The following is an 18,788-nucleotide window of genomic DNA, read 5'->3' as shown; positions in this document are numbered from 1 at the left end:
CTAGTTTATTTTGCAACTCAAACCCTTTTTTTTAATTATTTTTTTTTTTCAGATCCGTTTGCGTCCAAAACAATGATTTTTTACTTTTTTCTCTCTGACCTGACCTCGGCTTATAGGACCTTTTCAAAAAAAAAAATCATGTAAGCCTTTTTCAAACGATACTTTCGAAATATTTGAGAAATGTACCCTGTGCTGAACATTATATACCAGTTTCTTGGCCAAACCCGTTTTTATGCCAGTCTCCACATCAACAACAACTGTCAGTTGCGTTTATGCTTCTTGTCACTTCTGTCAGTGAAAAGTGCAGTCAGCAGCTCCGCGATTGAAACTCGAGAGTTCTGATTTTTTTCCTGAGCTTATCAATTTGCTAAAGTTTTGCCGTAAATTGCCGTCAAATTTGCCTCCCATGTCCACCTCGGGCGGTTCCAGTTCCAATTGATTTGCCATTGGAGGACAGTTGCGCGCTTCAATTGACGCTGATTGAATTACATAAGTCGGCTGGAAGTGGTTCGCAGGATTTTTGGACGGACTTTTCTTCGCGTTTTTGCTTTTTTTTCCCTGATGGCGTTCCGCAAATGACGATTCATCGTTCAGCAGTGGAATAATACCCGAGACACGGTGGACAATTCGGGAATTGCGGTGACGGGAAGGAATCCGGAGGGTGGGAGTAAATTTTGAAGAAGACTAAAAGTGGTTGTTTGTTATTTGCGGGTTTCGTGTTGGCCAACACTGTGGCAGCCGGAAGATTGGACATTGTCAGGTGGCCAAACGTTGTGCACTTTCTAAAAGTGCTTGGATTGCAAGTTTTGCTTTAGATTGCTCAGCAAAGGCAGCCGGAACGGTTTCCAGCTGCTGCTTCCGGGCTTCTCCCCACCGCCGCAGGTGACCCCCCGATGCCCCACACTGCCTGGCCACAACTGTCAGACGGGGACGACGGACAGACACGGCAGTGCAGTGCAGTCAGTGTGTGTGTTTGTGTGTGATTAAGTGAGAAATAGGGAGGAGGAAATTATTTCGTCATCGTTTGCTGATTGCAACGACCACAGACCAAAAGTGAACAACTTTCAGCGAGCAGAGCAGAGGAAGAAGCAATTCCAGCAAATCGGAACATTACTGCGGGAGTGGAAGAAGACGAGGAATTAACCGAGCCATCTTGCAAAGTGACCAACATTGGCCGCCTCTGCTCGATCAATTGGATTAGAAAGGAGCGCTGTGAAAAATGGTATGTTGTTCAGCGGCGGCGAACTTGTCACGAATGGTTTTGCGATTTTCGGAATAAGATTGTTTTTTTTTTGTCTAAATGGAGTTGAAAAAGATTTGCGATTAGAAACTAAAACTGCGTTTAATATACCAAACGTTACTTAATTCACCGTTAGGTGGTTTGTGCCTTCCTCACATTCATGTTTTGAATACATTTAGTAAAATTATCATCATTCCCCTTCAACAAGTTTAACACGTTAAGCTTTATCACTTATTTCTTTAAATAGAGTTGTCAGATCTTTTTTTGTTGGCCTTGACTCTAACGATGGGTCGCATGCTAGATCCGGACAACGTTTTCATCAAAATTTCCGAGATCCGGCTCCAAAAATGAGTGTAAATAACACTTAAGTGCTTATAACAATCTGAGTCGGTATGTATACGTTAAGGTGGGACTAGGGCGTCAAATTGAGAAGTTCAATTTTCGAGTGATTTTATAGCATTTCTTTGAGGAAGGCAAAAAACGCAGAAATCCTTAACAATCTTTTTAAACATATTTTCTATTCTATATTTTAAATCAATTATAATCAATTCTAAAGTTATTTTTTTTGGAATAGGTCGAATAAACAAGATTTTCTTTTTCTTTGCTTTGTAGGTTTTTTGAAACCGCCTTGGTCCAGGTGTAATAAAACACCCGAAAAGCAAAAAAAAAAAAAAGTTTTGTTTTTGGACCATTCAGAAATACTCTAGCATTCGTTTTGAGAGCAAAACTTCAAATTGTATTTTCTTTTAACTATTTTAATCTAAGGCCGATGCAAATTCCGGGTCCGGTGGTGTAGTGGCTAGCGTGGTAGTCTCTCACCCCAGTAAGGCCTGGGTTCAATCCCAGACGGACCCGGTGGCATTTTTCGAGAGGAGATTTGCCTGACCACTAGGGTGGTCCAAATCCGGACTTTTTTGGGGCTACCCCCTGAAATCAAAGATTGACCCATCACTAGGCTAAATTCCAAATTTGAGCTCATTCTGACCACGGGAACCCCTCCCTCCAATCGCTTAAAGTTTGTATGGGAAAAATCGTCAAAATGTATGAAGAAAAGCAACTGTTTTTTACCTGTGGAAGGTGCCATAATTATCCAATTCTTACCATTTCTCAAATGTAGAACCTTCATTAAATTTAGAACAACTTTCCCAAAGACACCATATTTTTAGGATTTTTTCCCGCGAAGTTATTAGCGCCCAAAACTGACCATTTTTGCTCGGCCAGCTGTAAGGGGCTACCTAGCAACGATGTTTATTTCCAATTCGTACACGCACGTGCTCTCTCTCAGGTTCAAACTCTCTCACGAGCTTGCTCGCCTGCCTGCCTGCCTGTTTGCCTACAAGCGCGCGCTGTTTCTCTGCTTGGACTTTTGTCGTCGTCGTCGTTTTCGTTTGCTATCCGCTGCGTTGCGTTCTTGACATGTTTATTATAATGTTGAACTAAAATACCAGGTTTGTTTTGAGATATAAAATTTAATGTAATATGTGATCAACAAAAGATATCTTATTATAAGAGCGTGTGAGAGAGAATACAAATTTGATGAATTAGTTCATCCATGAATCGTCATCTGTTCTGATCCAAACCTAATTGCAAACGTTTTGGATTTTAATTTATCTGCTTTTGTTACAAGAAATACCATGCAGTTTTTTTTAGATAAAAAAGGAAGGAATTTTCTTTAGATTTTTTTAAAAACTGAATCCAAATGAGTATCTTAAAGGAAGGCCGCAACTGCAAGATTTGAAGGTAGTTAACGATTGTGCAGAAAGAGATGTTTCCTGAATCGAAAAATTTACAGGTAAACTGACAAAAAATGATAAACAGTTGCAATATTTGTTGCAGGTGGTCTAGGAATAAAGAAAGAAATTTCCAGAAAGAATAAAAAAATAATTTTAGAGAGTATGAATGATAATTTGCAGCAAATTTTGTAAAATTGCCTTGATTTGTACTAAGTATATTTTTGTTAAAGCAAACTACCTAAAGGGACAACATTTATATTACCTGAAGGTTTTTTTTAAATAATTGAATCATTATCATGTTTCTTTAGCATATACGAAAAACTGCGTGTAATGCTTGGAAAAACAAACAAACCCTGTTCTCATGACATTTGCTGTAATTTTTAATCGAGCCCAAGCTGTCTTTTCTTTAAACTATTTTTTCAGCGCAGTTTTTTTTTATTTTTGTCATAATTTAAGAATTTATATGCTAAATATATCTCAGAACAATCCTGCTATTTTAGTTGAAAATTATAGTAAACATGCCAGAAACGCAGCGTAGCGGATAGCAAACGAAAACGACGACGACGACAAAAGTCCAAGCAGAGAAACAGCGCGCGCTTGTAGGTAAACAGGCAGGCAGGCGAGCAAGATCGTGAGAGAGTTTGAACCTGAGAGAGAGCACGTGCGTGTACGAATTGGAATTAAACATCGTTGTTAGGTAGCCCCTTACAGCTAGCCGCGTAAAAATGGTCAGTTTTGAGGGCTAATAACTTCGTGGGAAAAAATCCTAAAAATATGGTGTCTTCGGGAAAGTTGTTCTAAATTTAATGAAGATTCTACATTTGAGAAATGGTAAGCATCGGATAACTATGGCACCTTCCACAGGTAAAAAAGTAAAACAGTTGCTTTTCTCCATACATTTTGACGATTTTTCCCATACAAACTTTAAGCGATTGGAGGGAGGGGTTCCCGTGGTCAGAATGAGCTCAAATTTGGAATTTAGCCTAGTGATGGGTCAATCTTTGATTTCAGGGGGTAGCCCCAAAAAAGTCCGGATTTGGACCACCCTACTGACCACGCCTTCTATCGGATGGGGAAGTAAAACTTCGGTACATTTGCGTAAATGAGGTTTTGGGTGACTCACCACACATAACCTTCGGACGCCTAGAAATGAGCAGAAACTTGCAACAGAGACCACAAAAGACCCGGGGGTCGTTAAAGTGGATTGCCTTTCAAATATCTTTCAAAGTTTTTGTCCCTCGGCTCTGACCGGAGTCGGAAAAAGTCCAAAAACTTAAAATAAAATTTGTATCAGCCTAATGGAAAAAAGCAACTTGTGCTGATAGATAGGATAAAAACTTGAGTTTTTTTTGCACCTTACTGAGGAAAGGCTACAAATTCAATCGAAAAATGAACTTTTTAATTAGACCTCCTAGACCTCGAGATTTTCAATTTCCCGGGAATCTTTTACTAAATTTATCTTAAAATAAAAGGAAAAATCTAGCTTGTTTTTGAAAATAGCCAATGTACCTGTGTGGGGCACACGCATGAGAGCGTGCCAGTCTATGTAGAGAGTGCCTATTGCACTCTCGCAGTGACAACAGGGAACTGCTCGATGACAGCGTGTGGCTGTCAGTCGGGCAGTCGCATCTCAGCAAGCGGACAAGCAAGAAGCACGTCGCGGTCCGTGATCACTCCCACGTGGTGGGTGATTTCCTGGAGGCAGTTTGCGGCTACACAGTACCAATTGCAAACATACAGCATTTCACGTTCACACCGTATGGAGTAAGTGTGATAAACTATATGGCCACATTCGGCGCATCACCTTTTCCAAAATACAGGAAATGATAGAAAGAAGATCTCATTCTGTATCCAGCTTTTTAAGCAAAAATGGCGTTCGAATGGTGAACGCCCGAAATGTCAAAATCACGCAGTGGTACCAACATTACGAAAAAAGTGTGCCATGGCATGACAGCCGCATTTTTTTCTAATGTTGGTGCTACTGCGCGATTTTGACATTTCGGACGTTCAATATTCGAACGCCATCTTCGCTTAAAAACCTGGATAGTGGAAGACGTCTGCCCCAGATATCCCCTGAAATAAGTGAGAAAAAAACAAATATTAAAATTCAGTATTAACTTTTCAAAAGGGCGAAACCCTCAGATGTAAACAAACTGAGTTTTTGTCAGAATCATATAAAGCGAACAAAAGTGATTCTAAAACACCCTCCATCATCACAAAATTCCGAAAATACGTAGTTTTACAAGCAAAAAACAAAAGGGCTAATCAACAACATCAATCAAAACAAACCAAATTGTGTTTCCGCCCTTGTGTTTTTACCCAATCACGAGGGGCGAATGTAGTGTTTTCTGCAAGTTCCGACGAATATTTAGAAACACTAAATTTTCGTTATAATTCAGTGAATTTTAACCTGACAATCCTCAAAATGGATCAAAATGTAAGTTTCTGATGTCTCTGACCACAATTCCACAACAAACACAGATTTGTATGATCCTAAATACATAACTTTTTAATTTCAATTATTGTAGTATCGGATCTGGTCTGGTTTCACAATCTAGACATGAAGGTCCATAATTTACCGGTTCTTGGGACATCCGGGGATTCTGGGTCGAGCAGTTGCAGGACAAAAAGTTAGTGTAGGGAGGTTTCGGAGGAATGCCGTACAAAATCATCGCCTCCGTAACCATTGAAGCTATGCAAAGATTGAGAAGGCAGGATGGTGTCGCGGGGTGGCCTAGTCGTCAGCTGCCATGTCTCCCACTTCCGGCGGGGACACCCCAAGGAACTTCACTTTAATATAGACCACATCGTCAAACCAACTTGCTACTTACTGTGTATCATAGCCGTGATCCTTGCTCAACGATTCTTGGGCTGAATCGGACTCCTTCTGAAGGCTTTCTAGACCCTTTTTATCACAGAGGTTGGAAATATCACTGTATTATCACTGACTGTAATGTTTCACAATGATAAAATAGTTGTTTAACCACTTTTTTCCTTAAAAACCCGAAAAATTAAAAAAAAAAACAAAACGGCGGAATCGGTTGTTTACATCTGCTTTGCGGCGCAACCTGACGGGCGATACCGTTGTTTTGGTTGGGTGGGTGGCGAATACGGTGGGGCGAAAATGTAGGCACGCTCTTCAGAAAGGCGTAATTTCTTTTTCTCATTGTTTAATATCAAAAACACCTTAATTTATTTCAAATTGCTCTCTACGATGAAATTATTGCTATTTTCTATTACGTTTTGACAAAATTGATGGTCTTCATGCTTTTTTGAGGAAATAGTAATTGATCGAATTTGCAAAATTTTGAATGGCAGGATTGTAGTTTTCGCCCTTTTGAAATGTTGTTACTGAGTTGTTTTGCAATCATTGATTTCCAAAATTTCTAAATAATTTTGCGAGAAAAAAAGTTTTTGCGGTGCTGTTCATTATAATTTCATAAAAGTTAAAAATATTTTTAAACGAGTCCAAACATGTTAAATATTGTGGTTTGGTTGAGCGTTTTAGCAGAATGTTAAATATGACTATCAATGCAGAAAAAGGCATTTAAGATTGTTCTCAGTTGATTAGACTTCTATTTCCACTGAAATTTTGATATTTTTTTGAAAAAATATTTTTTGTCCCCTGATTTTTCGGACCAATTTTGAAGGGAGGGGGGGGGGGGCAACATAAGCTTTAAAAAATATTTGCAACGGCCTTATTAAAAAAACTGTTACAAAAATTTGGTTTTCCCATCAAGCAAAACCTGAAATTTTTCTGTTTTCAAAACAACTTTTATAGAGAAGGTTTTTTTTTCGAAAACGCCTAAGTCCGTGCACCAAAAACAATGCACACGATTTTCTTCGGACTGGACCGATTTGGTCTCATTCGATCCGTCTTGGGGTCCCACAAGACCCTAGTTAACCCCTTCCCGCCCAGGGGAGATTTTTTACATTAATCACCATTACTTGTAATTGAATCGACCAAATTGGATGAAATTTTAATGGTTATAAGCAAACATTCTATCCAGGTTTTTAAGCGAAGATGGCGTTCAATTGGTAAACGTCCGAACTGTCAAAATCACGCATACTTCTAACTTACGTGGAATTGTCCGAGGATTCCGAATATGACAAAATTAATACCAAAAAGTGCCGCTATGACGGCATACAGGGCAAAAACTAACGTTGTAAAATTTTTGTTAAAGAAAAATCGAAAAACTATGAGAAAAACTGCGATTGGCCAAAAAGTTATTTCCGTAGGCTTATAGTTCATGAAATTACCTATCTTTTGACCTATAGGAGTATGGGTGTTGGAAGCTGTTGCAAAAAGATATTAAGGTTTTAAAAAAATCAATTTTTAACAGTAATTTGCAAAAGCTATGTATAGACAAACAAACGCTGAAAGTTTCATCCAAATCGGAGCACCTCGATACGACCTGTTACACATTGGTGAAAAACTCGCTCTTAAAAATCTGGATTTAAACTAACGCAGGTTGAGCCAGGTTTTAAAGATGATTGGTTGCAGAGAAATTCGACTTTGAAGACAAAATTAGTGGTGCTCTGGAGTAAAGATTGGCGTTAGAGGTTTAATATTATGATGTTTAGAAAATAGCTTCAAAAGTTATGCTTAAAAAACGATTTTTATTAAACTTTGAAAGTTTTTAAAATGGATGGTTTTTGTAAGAAAACCCGTAATGTTATACATTTTTAAGAATGGTTTTTAAAAGACCTTTCCAAAACATTGATGATCTGACAACCCTATCAAAAGTTATAAGCACTTAAGTCTGTACACATTGTGGAGGCCGGATCTAAGATATTTTGATGAAAACGTTTCAGAATTGCTGAAATTTCAACAAGGGCCAGCTTGAAGCTTGTTCTTAAATTGTTATCACAGCCAAATAAGAGGCGCATCTACAACCAACATACATTTTCAAGAATCGACTAACAAAATTGCCTGATTTTTTTGTGTCCAGAACTTTCTCCGCTTCGGCCAGTCGGCGGATATCGACATCGTGTTCGATGGGGCCGAGCACCGGCAGTACGCGGACATCAAAACCGAGGACGGCAAGAAGGAAAAGTACCTGCTGTACTACGACGGCGAAACGGTCAGCGGCAAGGTGAACATCACGCTCAAGAAGCCGGGCAGCAAGCTGGAACACCAGGGCATCAAGGTGGAGCTGATTGGTGGGTGTTTGAAGACTTGGTTGGGATATGAACGGTATAAACAGATCTTCGCTTGCAGGACAAATCGAGCTGTACTACGATCGCGGAAACCACCACGACTTTCTCAGCCTGGTGCGCGAGTTGGCCCGCCCGGGGGATCTCATCCAGAACACGTCGTACCCGTTTGAGTTCGCGAACGTCGAGAAGCCGTACGAGGTGTACGTCGGGTCAAATGTTCGTTTAAGGTAGGGTTTTCCCCGTTGGACAACTAGTTGATGCACATACTTGAAAGATCGCTTTCGCTTCAGATACTTTCTCCGCGTGACGATCGTGCGCCGCCTCAGCGACATCATCCGCGAGGTGGACATTGCGGTGCACACGCTGTCCAGCTACCCGGACACGAACAGCCCGATCAAGATGGAGGTCGGCATCGAGGACTGTCTCCACATCGAGTTCGAGTACAACAAGAGCAAGTGGGTGGCGCATCCGGATTGGTCCATCTCGAGCAAAAACTGAATCTCGTTCGTTTCAGATATCATCTCCGAGATGTCATCGTTGGTAAGATCTACTTCCTGTTGGTGCGCATCAAGATCAAGCACATGGAAATTGCAATCATCAAGCGGGAGCAAACTGGTTCAGGTGAGAGAGACATATATTAATTTAAATACGTATTTCACCGTATTTCGACCCTCGCACAGGTCCCAACATTTTCACCGAAAACGAAATCATCGCCAAGTACGAAATCATGGACGGCTCGCCGGTCAAGGGCGAAAGCATACCGATCCGGGTGTTCCTGGCCGGGTACGACCTGACGCTGACGATGCGCGAAATCAACAAAAAGTTCTCGGTGCGGTACTTCCTGAACCTGGTCCTGATCGACACCGAGGACCGGCGGTACTTCAAGCAGCAGGAAATCACGCTGTGGCGCAAGGCGGACAAGACGCGCAAGTCGCTGACGCCGTCGCAGGCGGCCGCCATTGCCGCCGCCCAGGGACAGCCCGGTCAGGTGGCCGGCCAGCTGCAGCCCCAGGCCAGTGCCACGAATCCCCACATACCGCACCATCTGGTGGGGCAGGGACCGTCACTGCACGCGGCCGCCATGGCCAAGGAACCACTCGGCGATGGGGATCTCAGCAATAGCAACGGCACGAAGAAACCGGACGAGAGCAATCCCATCATGGGCCTGTTCACCGAGGATAGCTCACAGTCGGGTAAGTTGCGAGGGCGATCATTTTTGGAGGATTTTCCCTAATTAAGTATCTTTCGTAGACTTGCGACCGAAACCCGCCGCTCGACAGCGAAGCGAAGACGCCACGGAGGACAGCAGCAGGCCCGCGGTGATGGAACGATCGGCCGTCCCGATCGCCTCAGTGCTGGTGGACGAAGCCACCGACGAGGACACACTGCCCCAGTCCGGCGGCGGTGGCAGCGGCAATCCCGGCCAGCAGCATCTGCACCGCGAGGCCGGCGACGGCGCGGCATCGATTTCGCACACCACGGACGAGGAAACGTCCTCGCTGTTTGACGCCAACGATCTGAGCTTCAACGCCGCCAACAATCCTCCTGCTCCTCCGACGACGGACCCGGAAACGCCGGAGCACTCCTCGGCGGCGGCGGAAGTACCGAGTGCGGCGCCGGCGATCTCCGCGAAGCCGGAAGCGGCACCGCGTGAATCCAAACAGCAGAAACAGCTCGAGGAGCCGCTGGCAGCGGAGTAAAGTGGGTTAGTTTAATAACAACAACAGAAGAAAAAAACACAGGTAAAATATATCTCCCAATATATTAGCCTTTAAAATTGAACAGCTGCGCTGCTTTCACCGGAGCAGCATCCTTCTGGTTTGCGTTTCTTCGTGACAATTCCGGTGTTCCATTTTGTCCCCTGTTTAAAAAAAATACACCGTGCGAAGCTACGAAGCATGTATTTATTAACGGTTTAAATCAAATTGAATTCTAATAAGCTAAAGTTTAAAAATTGAAGAAACCCCTACTTTTGATTCGTGGTTCGAATACACATAGAAAGTACTGACCAGATAAGTAAAACTTAACAACTAATAGTGAAAAGAAGCAATTTTTCCACCAGAGGGGGAAGCTCAACTGTGGGGGAGCTTCCCGTGGGTTGTGTACACACTCGAAATGTTTTCTTTGAAAAGAAAAACTTTGGTTAACCACAAACTGCAGAAATGAAAACAATTATTAACACAAATAGTAACAAGATGAAACGAGAGAAGTAATGTGTTTATAGAAATTATAAAAAAAAACAACAACAACAACAAAAACAGATTAAGTGAAAATTTTAAGTGAAATATTTAAAATTAACAAACCAACCAGCACTGTATAACAACAACAACAGCAACAACAAAGTACTAAGTGAACAAGTTACTTTCAAAGTGCGTGGGGCCTGGATGTTGCGGTGTTGCGCACACGCGTGGGCTATGAGGAAGACATGCAAAGCAGAAGAATCCCAAGAAAGGAGTGGCATGGCACGGACCCTGCGTGAAGCGAGTATGCGGAAGGAAAGTGAAAAGTGTGCAGAATCGTGCGGTGAAGAATATATTATATTGAAAAATAAACAAGTTATGTATATCAAAAAGGAGTTTTGTTGGTGTATTTGTTGCGAATTGACTAGGTGAGTTAAAAAAATGAATATCACAGGCCGCATTTATTTTATGCTACAGAGGGGAAATTCTCGTATATTTGGCAGGTTAAGCACTCGCTCCTAACTCCATCCAATTTGCTGATTTTCACTATTCAAACAACTTATTTTGCCAAACTTTTGATAGAAACTTGCTTGCTCACTTCTTATTGAGCTATTTATCACTCGATTTCAGTTGAAAGTGCTTTTAATTATCACAGCAAAAAATCCGATGGTAAAATCGCATGCAAAAGCATGCACATCACCTTCGTCAAAATAAACACTTAATATTACACACTGCATGTACATTTTTTGCAAACAAAAAAAAAAGTTGCAGCCGACGAGATTCAAACCCAGCACCAACAGTAAAGACTGGCGCCTTAGCCCACTCGACCATCAGACCGATGAAAAGCTGTAAGGATAAACGCATATATGAGCTTGACATTTCGGTCAAGTAGGTTTCCCATACTGATGGGCTACATATTTCAGGGTGTAATATTACATATAATTTCATAAAATAATGCAAAATTTTTTTACAACCAGGCCTTTTACACGCAGCTGGATTATTACTTTATTTGCTGTGTAGCTTTAATTGAATGTCAAAGTTCTGACCTGCCAACATAAGAGGCACGCTGGAATTAGATGCTGTTCCCCTATCTAGAGTTTTTTTAAGTTCCAATAAACGAAATTTTCAATTTGGTTATCAGTTATGCTTAAATTTGTGATATTATTGTTTACAATGATAAAGCTTATTTTTTATTGTCAATGATCCGTTGTTTAATAAATATTTAAATCAATTGTAATAAATTAACTTCGTGGGCCTTTTCCTGACACAAAAGGTCCTAATTAAGAGCTCATTCCAAGGGGACCATAGTTGATCCATAAAAAATGTGTCTTGGTCTTTTTTTTTTGCATTGAAATGGAAAAAAGTGATCAGAAATGGTTTTTAACCGTGCTTTTAAACATTATGTCTTAACATTACATTCCCGCTTAAACAATTTATAGCAGTGCACTTTTCTATGACAAAATAAGAATTGTTGCATTAATGATTCGTCCCTGCAAGTTTCCGTACAATTTAATGTTAGTCTTGATTTGAAAACATTGTTTTCGAAAAGATCGAAAAATTTCACGAATTTTTCATGTTTTCAGGGATGCGGAGTCGAGTCATATTTCAAGCGACTCCGACTCCGGCTTTCTGGAATTAGCCAACTCCGACTCCGGGTCCGGCATTCAGATCCAACCGACTCCGACTCCAACTCCGGCCCACCAACTCTAGCCGACTCAGACTCCGACTCCAGCTTTCAAAAAATGGTTGGCTCCGACTCCGCCTCGACATATTTTTTAAATATTTCGAAAGTTAGTTTACTATTATTTCGAAAACATTGATAAATAGGATTATTTATGAACTTTTTAAGTGGAAAAAAACGGAAAAAAGTTTCTAGTTTTACAAGTTTACAAAATATAGAGAATTTTCTTTTTTTTTTCACCAAAGCACTTTTTGATTGCAAATTTGATTTTACATTGAAAAATGAAGTTAAATAATTTTGGCGACCAATATTTCGGTTTTTTGAAAAAAATCAGTATTGATTCAAAATTCAAATTTATGAAAAATTGGCATTTGACGTCCCCTAAAACATATCAAAAAATAAAAATTAATTAAAATAGTGTTCTTCACAAATCAAGTTCTAATGACAATAAGTTAAATTAAAAATTACCAAATTTGTTTTACCGTGTATCATTTTTTTCAGTTCAGTGTAGTCCTTATCCATACCTACAACTTTGCCGGAGACACCAAATCGATCTTTTTTTTTTAATTTTCATACATCATTTTTGTATGGACAGCTGCCAAATTTTTATGGAAAATTATATGAACAAACTAATTATGCAAAATGGCTTCTTTGGGCATACCGAAAGTACCATAAAAGTTTTAGCAGGATTAAAAAATACAAAGTTAAAAAAAATGATCGATTTCGTAGAGAACTGCTCAGCAGTTTTAAAGAAACTGCAGTATCTTAGAAAGTTCTCTAGCAGACGGTAAATAGAAGTTTTTAAATGGCCGACGTCCAGTTTCTCTTTGAGAACGGTTTTTTTATCGATTTGGTATCTTTGAGAAACATTTTGGCATTGCTTAGATTTTTTCTGAAAATAACAGTTACACTCTGAAAAAATGTATTTTTTTTTAAATTGGACAAATTATTCATCTTTTGATTTTTGTTTCAAATTTATTTGGCAGTGTTGCCAATGTTTCGAAAAAATCATGATTCTTGAAAAACATTGAAAGGTCGTAGCTTTTGTCTCTGAGGTACAGCCTCTGCGAGAAAAGTAAAGAGTAAAACTGAGGTTTTCTCTACATCACCAAAATAGCGTCTTATTCAGCAAATATGAGTCCTATTTTCAATGTCGATAAATGAAAATATTGTAAAATTTTTATCTTTCAAATGGTATTACAAAAACTAAATCAATTTAGCCCTAACATTTGCAGGGTTGTTACGGACGGCGCGGATCGCGCGGATGGCGCGTTTCGCGCGGATCTGGCGCGGATTTGCTGGCTAATTTTGCTCAGGCGCGGATGGCAATTTTGAAAATGTTTGTTTGTATTTTCTTAGTACGAAACGTCGATAAATGAAGATAAAGATTATGTGGATATTTTTTTATATGTTTCTTGTCATTTCTTAACATCTCCGGCTCTGAATATTTAATTTCTTTTGAGTTTTGAGTAATGATTTTTAACCTTATTTATTTTTAATTTAATATACTGGATTTATTCAATTTTTAATTTTGTAAATCAAATATTACAAACTTTTTCCCGAAGATATCGACATTAGAATGTGTAACAAAAACTATTATTGGGGCTTGTTCTGGTGGGCGCCAAATACGAGCTTGATTGGACGTAACGGAAGCTGGCCTCCACTTTCGAATTTTGGAATGGATTTTAATCGGTAAAATATTTTTTTTTTTTCTAGCGAAATTAAAAAGATCAGAACATTCCAAATTCAAAGCTTCAGAAATTTAAAAAATCGGAAAAAAATAATTCTTTTAATAGTTTTTTTAATAACAAAAATAAATCAAAATACATATTATATTTTTTCGAAATTTCTTAAATCTTAATTTAAAAATATCTTAAATTTCGAAATTCAAATTTTTAGCAATCTGAAATTCAAAATACCAAGAATTTGGGTAATCGAAAATTTGAAGATTTAAAAAAGATCAAAATTGAAAAGTCAAAATTTAAAAACTAAAAAATATCAAATTCAAACAATATAGAAAAAAAATTCTCAAATATAAAATGATTTAAGTATCCTTAAGCTTTTAAATTCTAAAATCCTAAATTCTAAGATTCAAAAATCCTAAAATTCTAAAATTCTAAAATTCTACAATTCTAAAATTCTAAAATTCTAAAATGTTTTTATTTAAAAAATCTTAGTTCTTCAATTCTTAAATTCTTGAATTCCACAATTTTTGAAGTCCTAATTCATGTAAGAGATTTTGAAATTATGAGAAGACATTATTTTAAATATCGGAAATTAAATTTCTTTCTGAGTGAAATTTTAGCGAGGATTTTGGATTACAAACTGTATAAAAATTCTTAGATTTTGAATATTTAGACTTTCGAAATTTAAAATTTTATCATATTTTAATTTTAGATTTTGAATTTATTTTGAGGTTATATTTTTGAAGTTAATTTTTTTGGTTTTTAAATATTGTATTTTCTTTTTTGAAGATTGTTTTTTCATAACCCTTGCCTTGACCGTCTTTTGAGGATTTTTTAAAAATAGATTTATTGCTTTCATTCTTTTGTAGCCTTTAAACATTCTTTTGTAGCCTTTAAACAGAGTTTTTTTAATCAACTACTTTCTGAATTAGTTTTTCTTCATTAAAAAAAAAAATTTCTTAAATGTTGGTCGCGATATTCTTTTATATGGCGTGGATTTTGCTCGGTTTCGGATTTTAGGTCGGCACGGATTTGGCGCGGATTTTTTTCGACTCTCCCGTAACAACCCTGCATTTGGTATGGGCGCTCAACGTGTTTTTTTAATGTTGAGGTTGATTTTGACTTTTTCAAATGTAATTGTTGGAAGGATCGGAAATTAAACGATACAATATATTTTTTGTCATTGAAATTCGAACGAATATTTGCTGAGTGAGTTAGGGAGCGTTTTTTTTTAAACTTAACACAAAATTTGGGATTTTTGAAACCCTCTGCAATCATTGCACATTTGTCCGGATCTTGAAATTAGGTAAAAAATTATTTTCTGAAAATTTTGTGTCCTCAGGAGAGTTGTTGCAAACTTTCCAAGACTATTTTTGGGTTTTTTTTTTTCTATTTTAGACTACGACTAACTTTGTCAACATCAGCATCAGCGCAAAAGTTCGAAAATCAGTTTATTAAACGTAGGTAGCAATTCAGGGTTAAGTATTGAGAAATTATATGTTAGGGTCAAAAGTTAACGCCATTTTAAGATAAAAAAGATACAATTTAAAAACTCAAATATCTCGAAAAGCGCAGGCCAAATTTTAAGCGCCAGATTAAATTTGAAAATTTGAAAAAAACAGTTAGCACGAAAAGCGCGGAAAAAACTTAGGGTATGTTTTAAAACTTCAGATATCTTCGTTTCAAAATGTCAAATTTTCAATGGAAAATTTTATAGGATCACCAAAAGAAATTCTAAAATTTACCGCCCTCCGAATTGAGCCAAATTAGTCAAAATATGATATTTGGTCATATTTCTATGTAAAATAATCATAAAACCCATTGCCCAATCTTCCACGTCTTTGAAGCAAATTTAAAGGAAATTTATAGATCCTTTCGAAAAAAATCAGAGTTGGTCAAGCTTGGACATTCTACGGGTAAAAACGTAATGTTTTAAATAAAAATAAATTTTAAGTGGCTATAACTTGAAACGGGTCACGATATCAAATGTTATGTCGAGTACTTGTTGAACAATGAATGAATCATTGAAAGTTTGATTTTCATCAAAAAAAACTGGCTACAAATATCCGTTTTTTTCAACGTGTTTAAAAAATTATGATTTTTCCGAAAAAATATAAAACTGCTAACGATCTTTAATTTACTAGTGCCATATCTCGAAAGATGGCATTTCTATCATCTTAAACGTGTCTGAAAATTACAAATAAGTCAGTTGCAACACTCGTGGAACACTTGGAAAACAAGTATTCCACGAGTTTGCAACCGTTAAAGATTCTGAAGTTCGAGGTCGTATTGACTAAATTTAATTTAATTAATTCCGTAAAAAACACCCCGGCTGCAGCACGTGCTTAAACTTTTACGCTCGGTAACATTGAATCGTAGTAACATTGACCTACATATCTTGAAGGCATGCCGAAGTTTGCGCCACCGACCTGTGTCGCAACACGGTGTGTAATCAAAAATTAATTGATATTAGAACTTTTCGTTATCACCACGTCGGCGCTCGCTCACCTCCCAAAACGGCGGCATGCCCGCACTGCTGGGAGTCCCATCTCTATATTTGATCACCAAGTTACCAACCGCACAAGTTGGGCAGTTAGTGTTGTTAAGATGGTTCTGGCGAAGGGGAAGATTGTTCCGTTGGTGGTGGCGTTCATGGTTGTGGTTCTGGCCGAGGAAGAGTTCGACTTTGATTTGTCACAGTATGGTGAGGAATTGTACGAACGGAAGCAGTCGGAAAAGCAGCTGGTGGGGTCTTCTGACGAAGATGATACTGTGAACCCGGAAGAGTTGGGCAGTTTCGTCGAGGGGGACATTTACCAACCGCTGGTCCTGAAGAACGCGTACAAGTTCAAGAGCAAACGCTGGAAGAACGCCGTGGTTCCGTACGAAATTAGTGAAGAGTTTAGTGAGTATCGGGTTGTTCAAATGATCATCGTTATTGGAACTAAACACGATCACAACTTGCAGACATCTTCGACGTGCTCAAGATCCAAGACGCGTTCAATACGTTCAAGCAGAAAAGCTGTGTTCGGTTTGTACCGCGTGACTCCCAGCGGGATTACATCTCGATCGAGGGGTCTTGGAATGGGTGTTGGTCAACGGTGGGTCGTGCCGGGGGCAAACAGATCCTGAACCTGCAGAGCAGCTCGTGTCTTAAGCGTGCGGGGACGATTCTTCACGAGCTGATGCACGTGTTGGGATTTTTTCACGAGCACACCCGCTATGATCGCGATCGGTACGTCAACGTGAACATGCAGAACGTGAAGCCGGACTCGGTGACTAACTTCAAGAAGGATCGCCAAGACCGAGCGACGACCTATGGGATTGGTTACGACCTGGGCAGTGTGATGCACTACTCGACGATGGCGTTCAGCAGGAATGGAAGTCCCACAATCGTGCCGAAGGTACTCGGGGATGGACTGTTAAATGATTTTATGAATATTTGATTGATTGCTTGTTTGCAGATAAAATACCCGGAGAAAATTGGCCAACGGAATGGATTCTCCACCAAAGATATTCAAAGCATCAACAAAATGTACTGTTCCTAACGTGAAGAATGTTACTCCATTTATCGGTAGACGTTTGGGATCATCTATAAACCACGCGGACACATTTTTTTTTAATTCTCAGGGCCCACCTTCAAATTTGACTTTTAGACTTAAAAATAAAAAAATAATAATAATAAAAGTGGCGTGTCTTTTCTCTCAGTGTATTTTTTTAGAAGCCCGTCAAATTTCCTACAAGTTTGTCATTGACCACTTTTTGATACGATGCAACGGCTTCGAGATACAGCAATAATTAAATTACAAAATACAAAAAATGTTGAAACACTTTTGCCCTTCTCAAATGTCATTATCGAGTGCAACTGGCTCCATCAGGGTTACCAGGGCAAAATTTTGAAAAATCTGGCAAAGTATTGATCAAATCTCTGGAAAAATCTGACAGACAAAATTTTTGTAATTTTGAATGGTAATGAGGAATGAATTGAATAAAAAAATTGTAGAATTAGATGGTTTAATAGATTTTTTTACCTCAAAAGTGTTGAATTTACATCATCTTTTTGAAAATCGCATTATATTTTTTTTAAATCAAAAATATGTTTAATATGGGCTTAAAGTTAAAAATCAGGCAAAGTCTTCAATATCTGGCACAGAGAAGAGTAAATCTTTATTCTGGCTGACACTTGAAAAATCTGGCAATCCCAGATTTATCTGGCAACCCTGGGCTCCATACACACAAAAATGGCTTATTTAAGGTAAGGATGACAAGCGTACAAAGTTTCATTGACATCGGAGAGGGTCGAGTAAAAGTACCTGAAAAATACCTGTTTTGGGCAGGGAAAAAGACAAAAAGAGGAAGAAAGGCCTCGAGCTAGAGAGGATTTCAAGATGGAGAGATCCGTTTTCGTACCCCTACACAATCCCCCTTCCCTTCCCACGCCTTGTCTTTCAACATCAATTCCTTGCCCTACTAACCCCGAGTAGGCCGCGGGTTATCGGCTCCTCTCCCACTAACATTTAAACACAAGATCCTCTGTAATTACTCTTAGCTAAAGCTAAAGTTAAATTACAAAAGCCGACTCCGTACTAATTAGGTCCCAGCACCGAAAAGGATCTAATAAAATTAATTTTATAAAAAAAAGATCCGTTGTCATTTCGGAGGGATGAGCACGAAGCGATTTGTTTACATTTTTTAGAAGCACTAACAAATCGATACCAACAAAATAAAAACAAAATGGCTACATACTTTTCATAGCCTTGCTCTTTGTTATATTGGTCATGTCTGTAGCATGAACACATGCAACTTTTTTCTTAAATAGGGTCCAATGTAAACATTGCAATTTGAATGGTTTCATTACATTAACCCTCTACAACCTAACCCCGCCTTTAGACGGGCTTCGATCTAAAAAATCGCCAAAAATCAATTTTCCAACCGATTTTTGATCTTTAAAAAGCATTGGAAAGAAGAACTCTTCAAATTTTAGAAAATTTCAGGGTTGGAATTTAAACTTGTTTTATGTGACTTTGCCAATGTTTTTAAAAATGTCATTTTTTAGGGGTCAACTTTGGCAGTGTTTTTACTAACATTTCCTATATTTTCAATAAAAAG

At 38.6% G+C, this 18,788-nt stretch overlaps 2 protein-coding genes across 2 annotated transcripts; both read left to right on the top strand.

Moving 5' to 3' along the window:
- The first annotated feature begins 267 nt into the window (after window positions 1–267).
- Window positions 268–10,390, top strand: LOC6043979 (vacuolar protein sorting-associated protein 26B-like). Its single transcript, XM_038262926.1, has 7 exons — window positions 268–1,222; window positions 7,926–8,136; window positions 8,195–8,360; window positions 8,424–8,588; window positions 8,648–8,754; window positions 8,814–9,326; window positions 9,385–10,390. The coding sequence occupies exons 1-7, from the start codon at window positions 1,220–1,222 to the stop codon at window positions 9,831–9,833; spliced, it is 1,614 nt and encodes a 537-aa protein (XP_038118854.1). The 5' UTR covers window positions 268–1,219; the 3' UTR covers window positions 9,834–10,390.
- A 5,863-nt stretch (window positions 10,391–16,253) lies between these two features.
- LOC6043978 (zinc metalloproteinase nas-7) lies at window positions 16,254–17,314 on the top strand. Its single transcript, XM_001861523.2, has 3 exons — window positions 16,254–16,584; window positions 16,647–17,083; window positions 17,144–17,314. The coding sequence occupies exons 1-3, from the start codon at window positions 16,287–16,289 to the stop codon at window positions 17,225–17,227; spliced, it is 819 nt and encodes a 272-aa protein (XP_001861558.1). The 5' UTR covers window positions 16,254–16,286; the 3' UTR covers window positions 17,228–17,314.
- The last annotated feature ends 1,474 nt before the right edge of the window (window positions 17,315–18,788 follow it).

This window comes from Culex quinquefasciatus, chromosome 3 (assembly GCF_015732765.1).
Source record: "Culex quinquefasciatus strain JHB chromosome 3, VPISU_Cqui_1.0_pri_paternal, whole genome shotgun sequence".
NCBI lineage: Eukaryota > Metazoa > Arthropoda > Insecta > Diptera > Culicidae > Culex > Culex quinquefasciatus.
The sequence above is the reverse complement of the archived record's forward strand: the minus strand, read 5'-3'. Positions and strand labels throughout refer to the sequence as shown.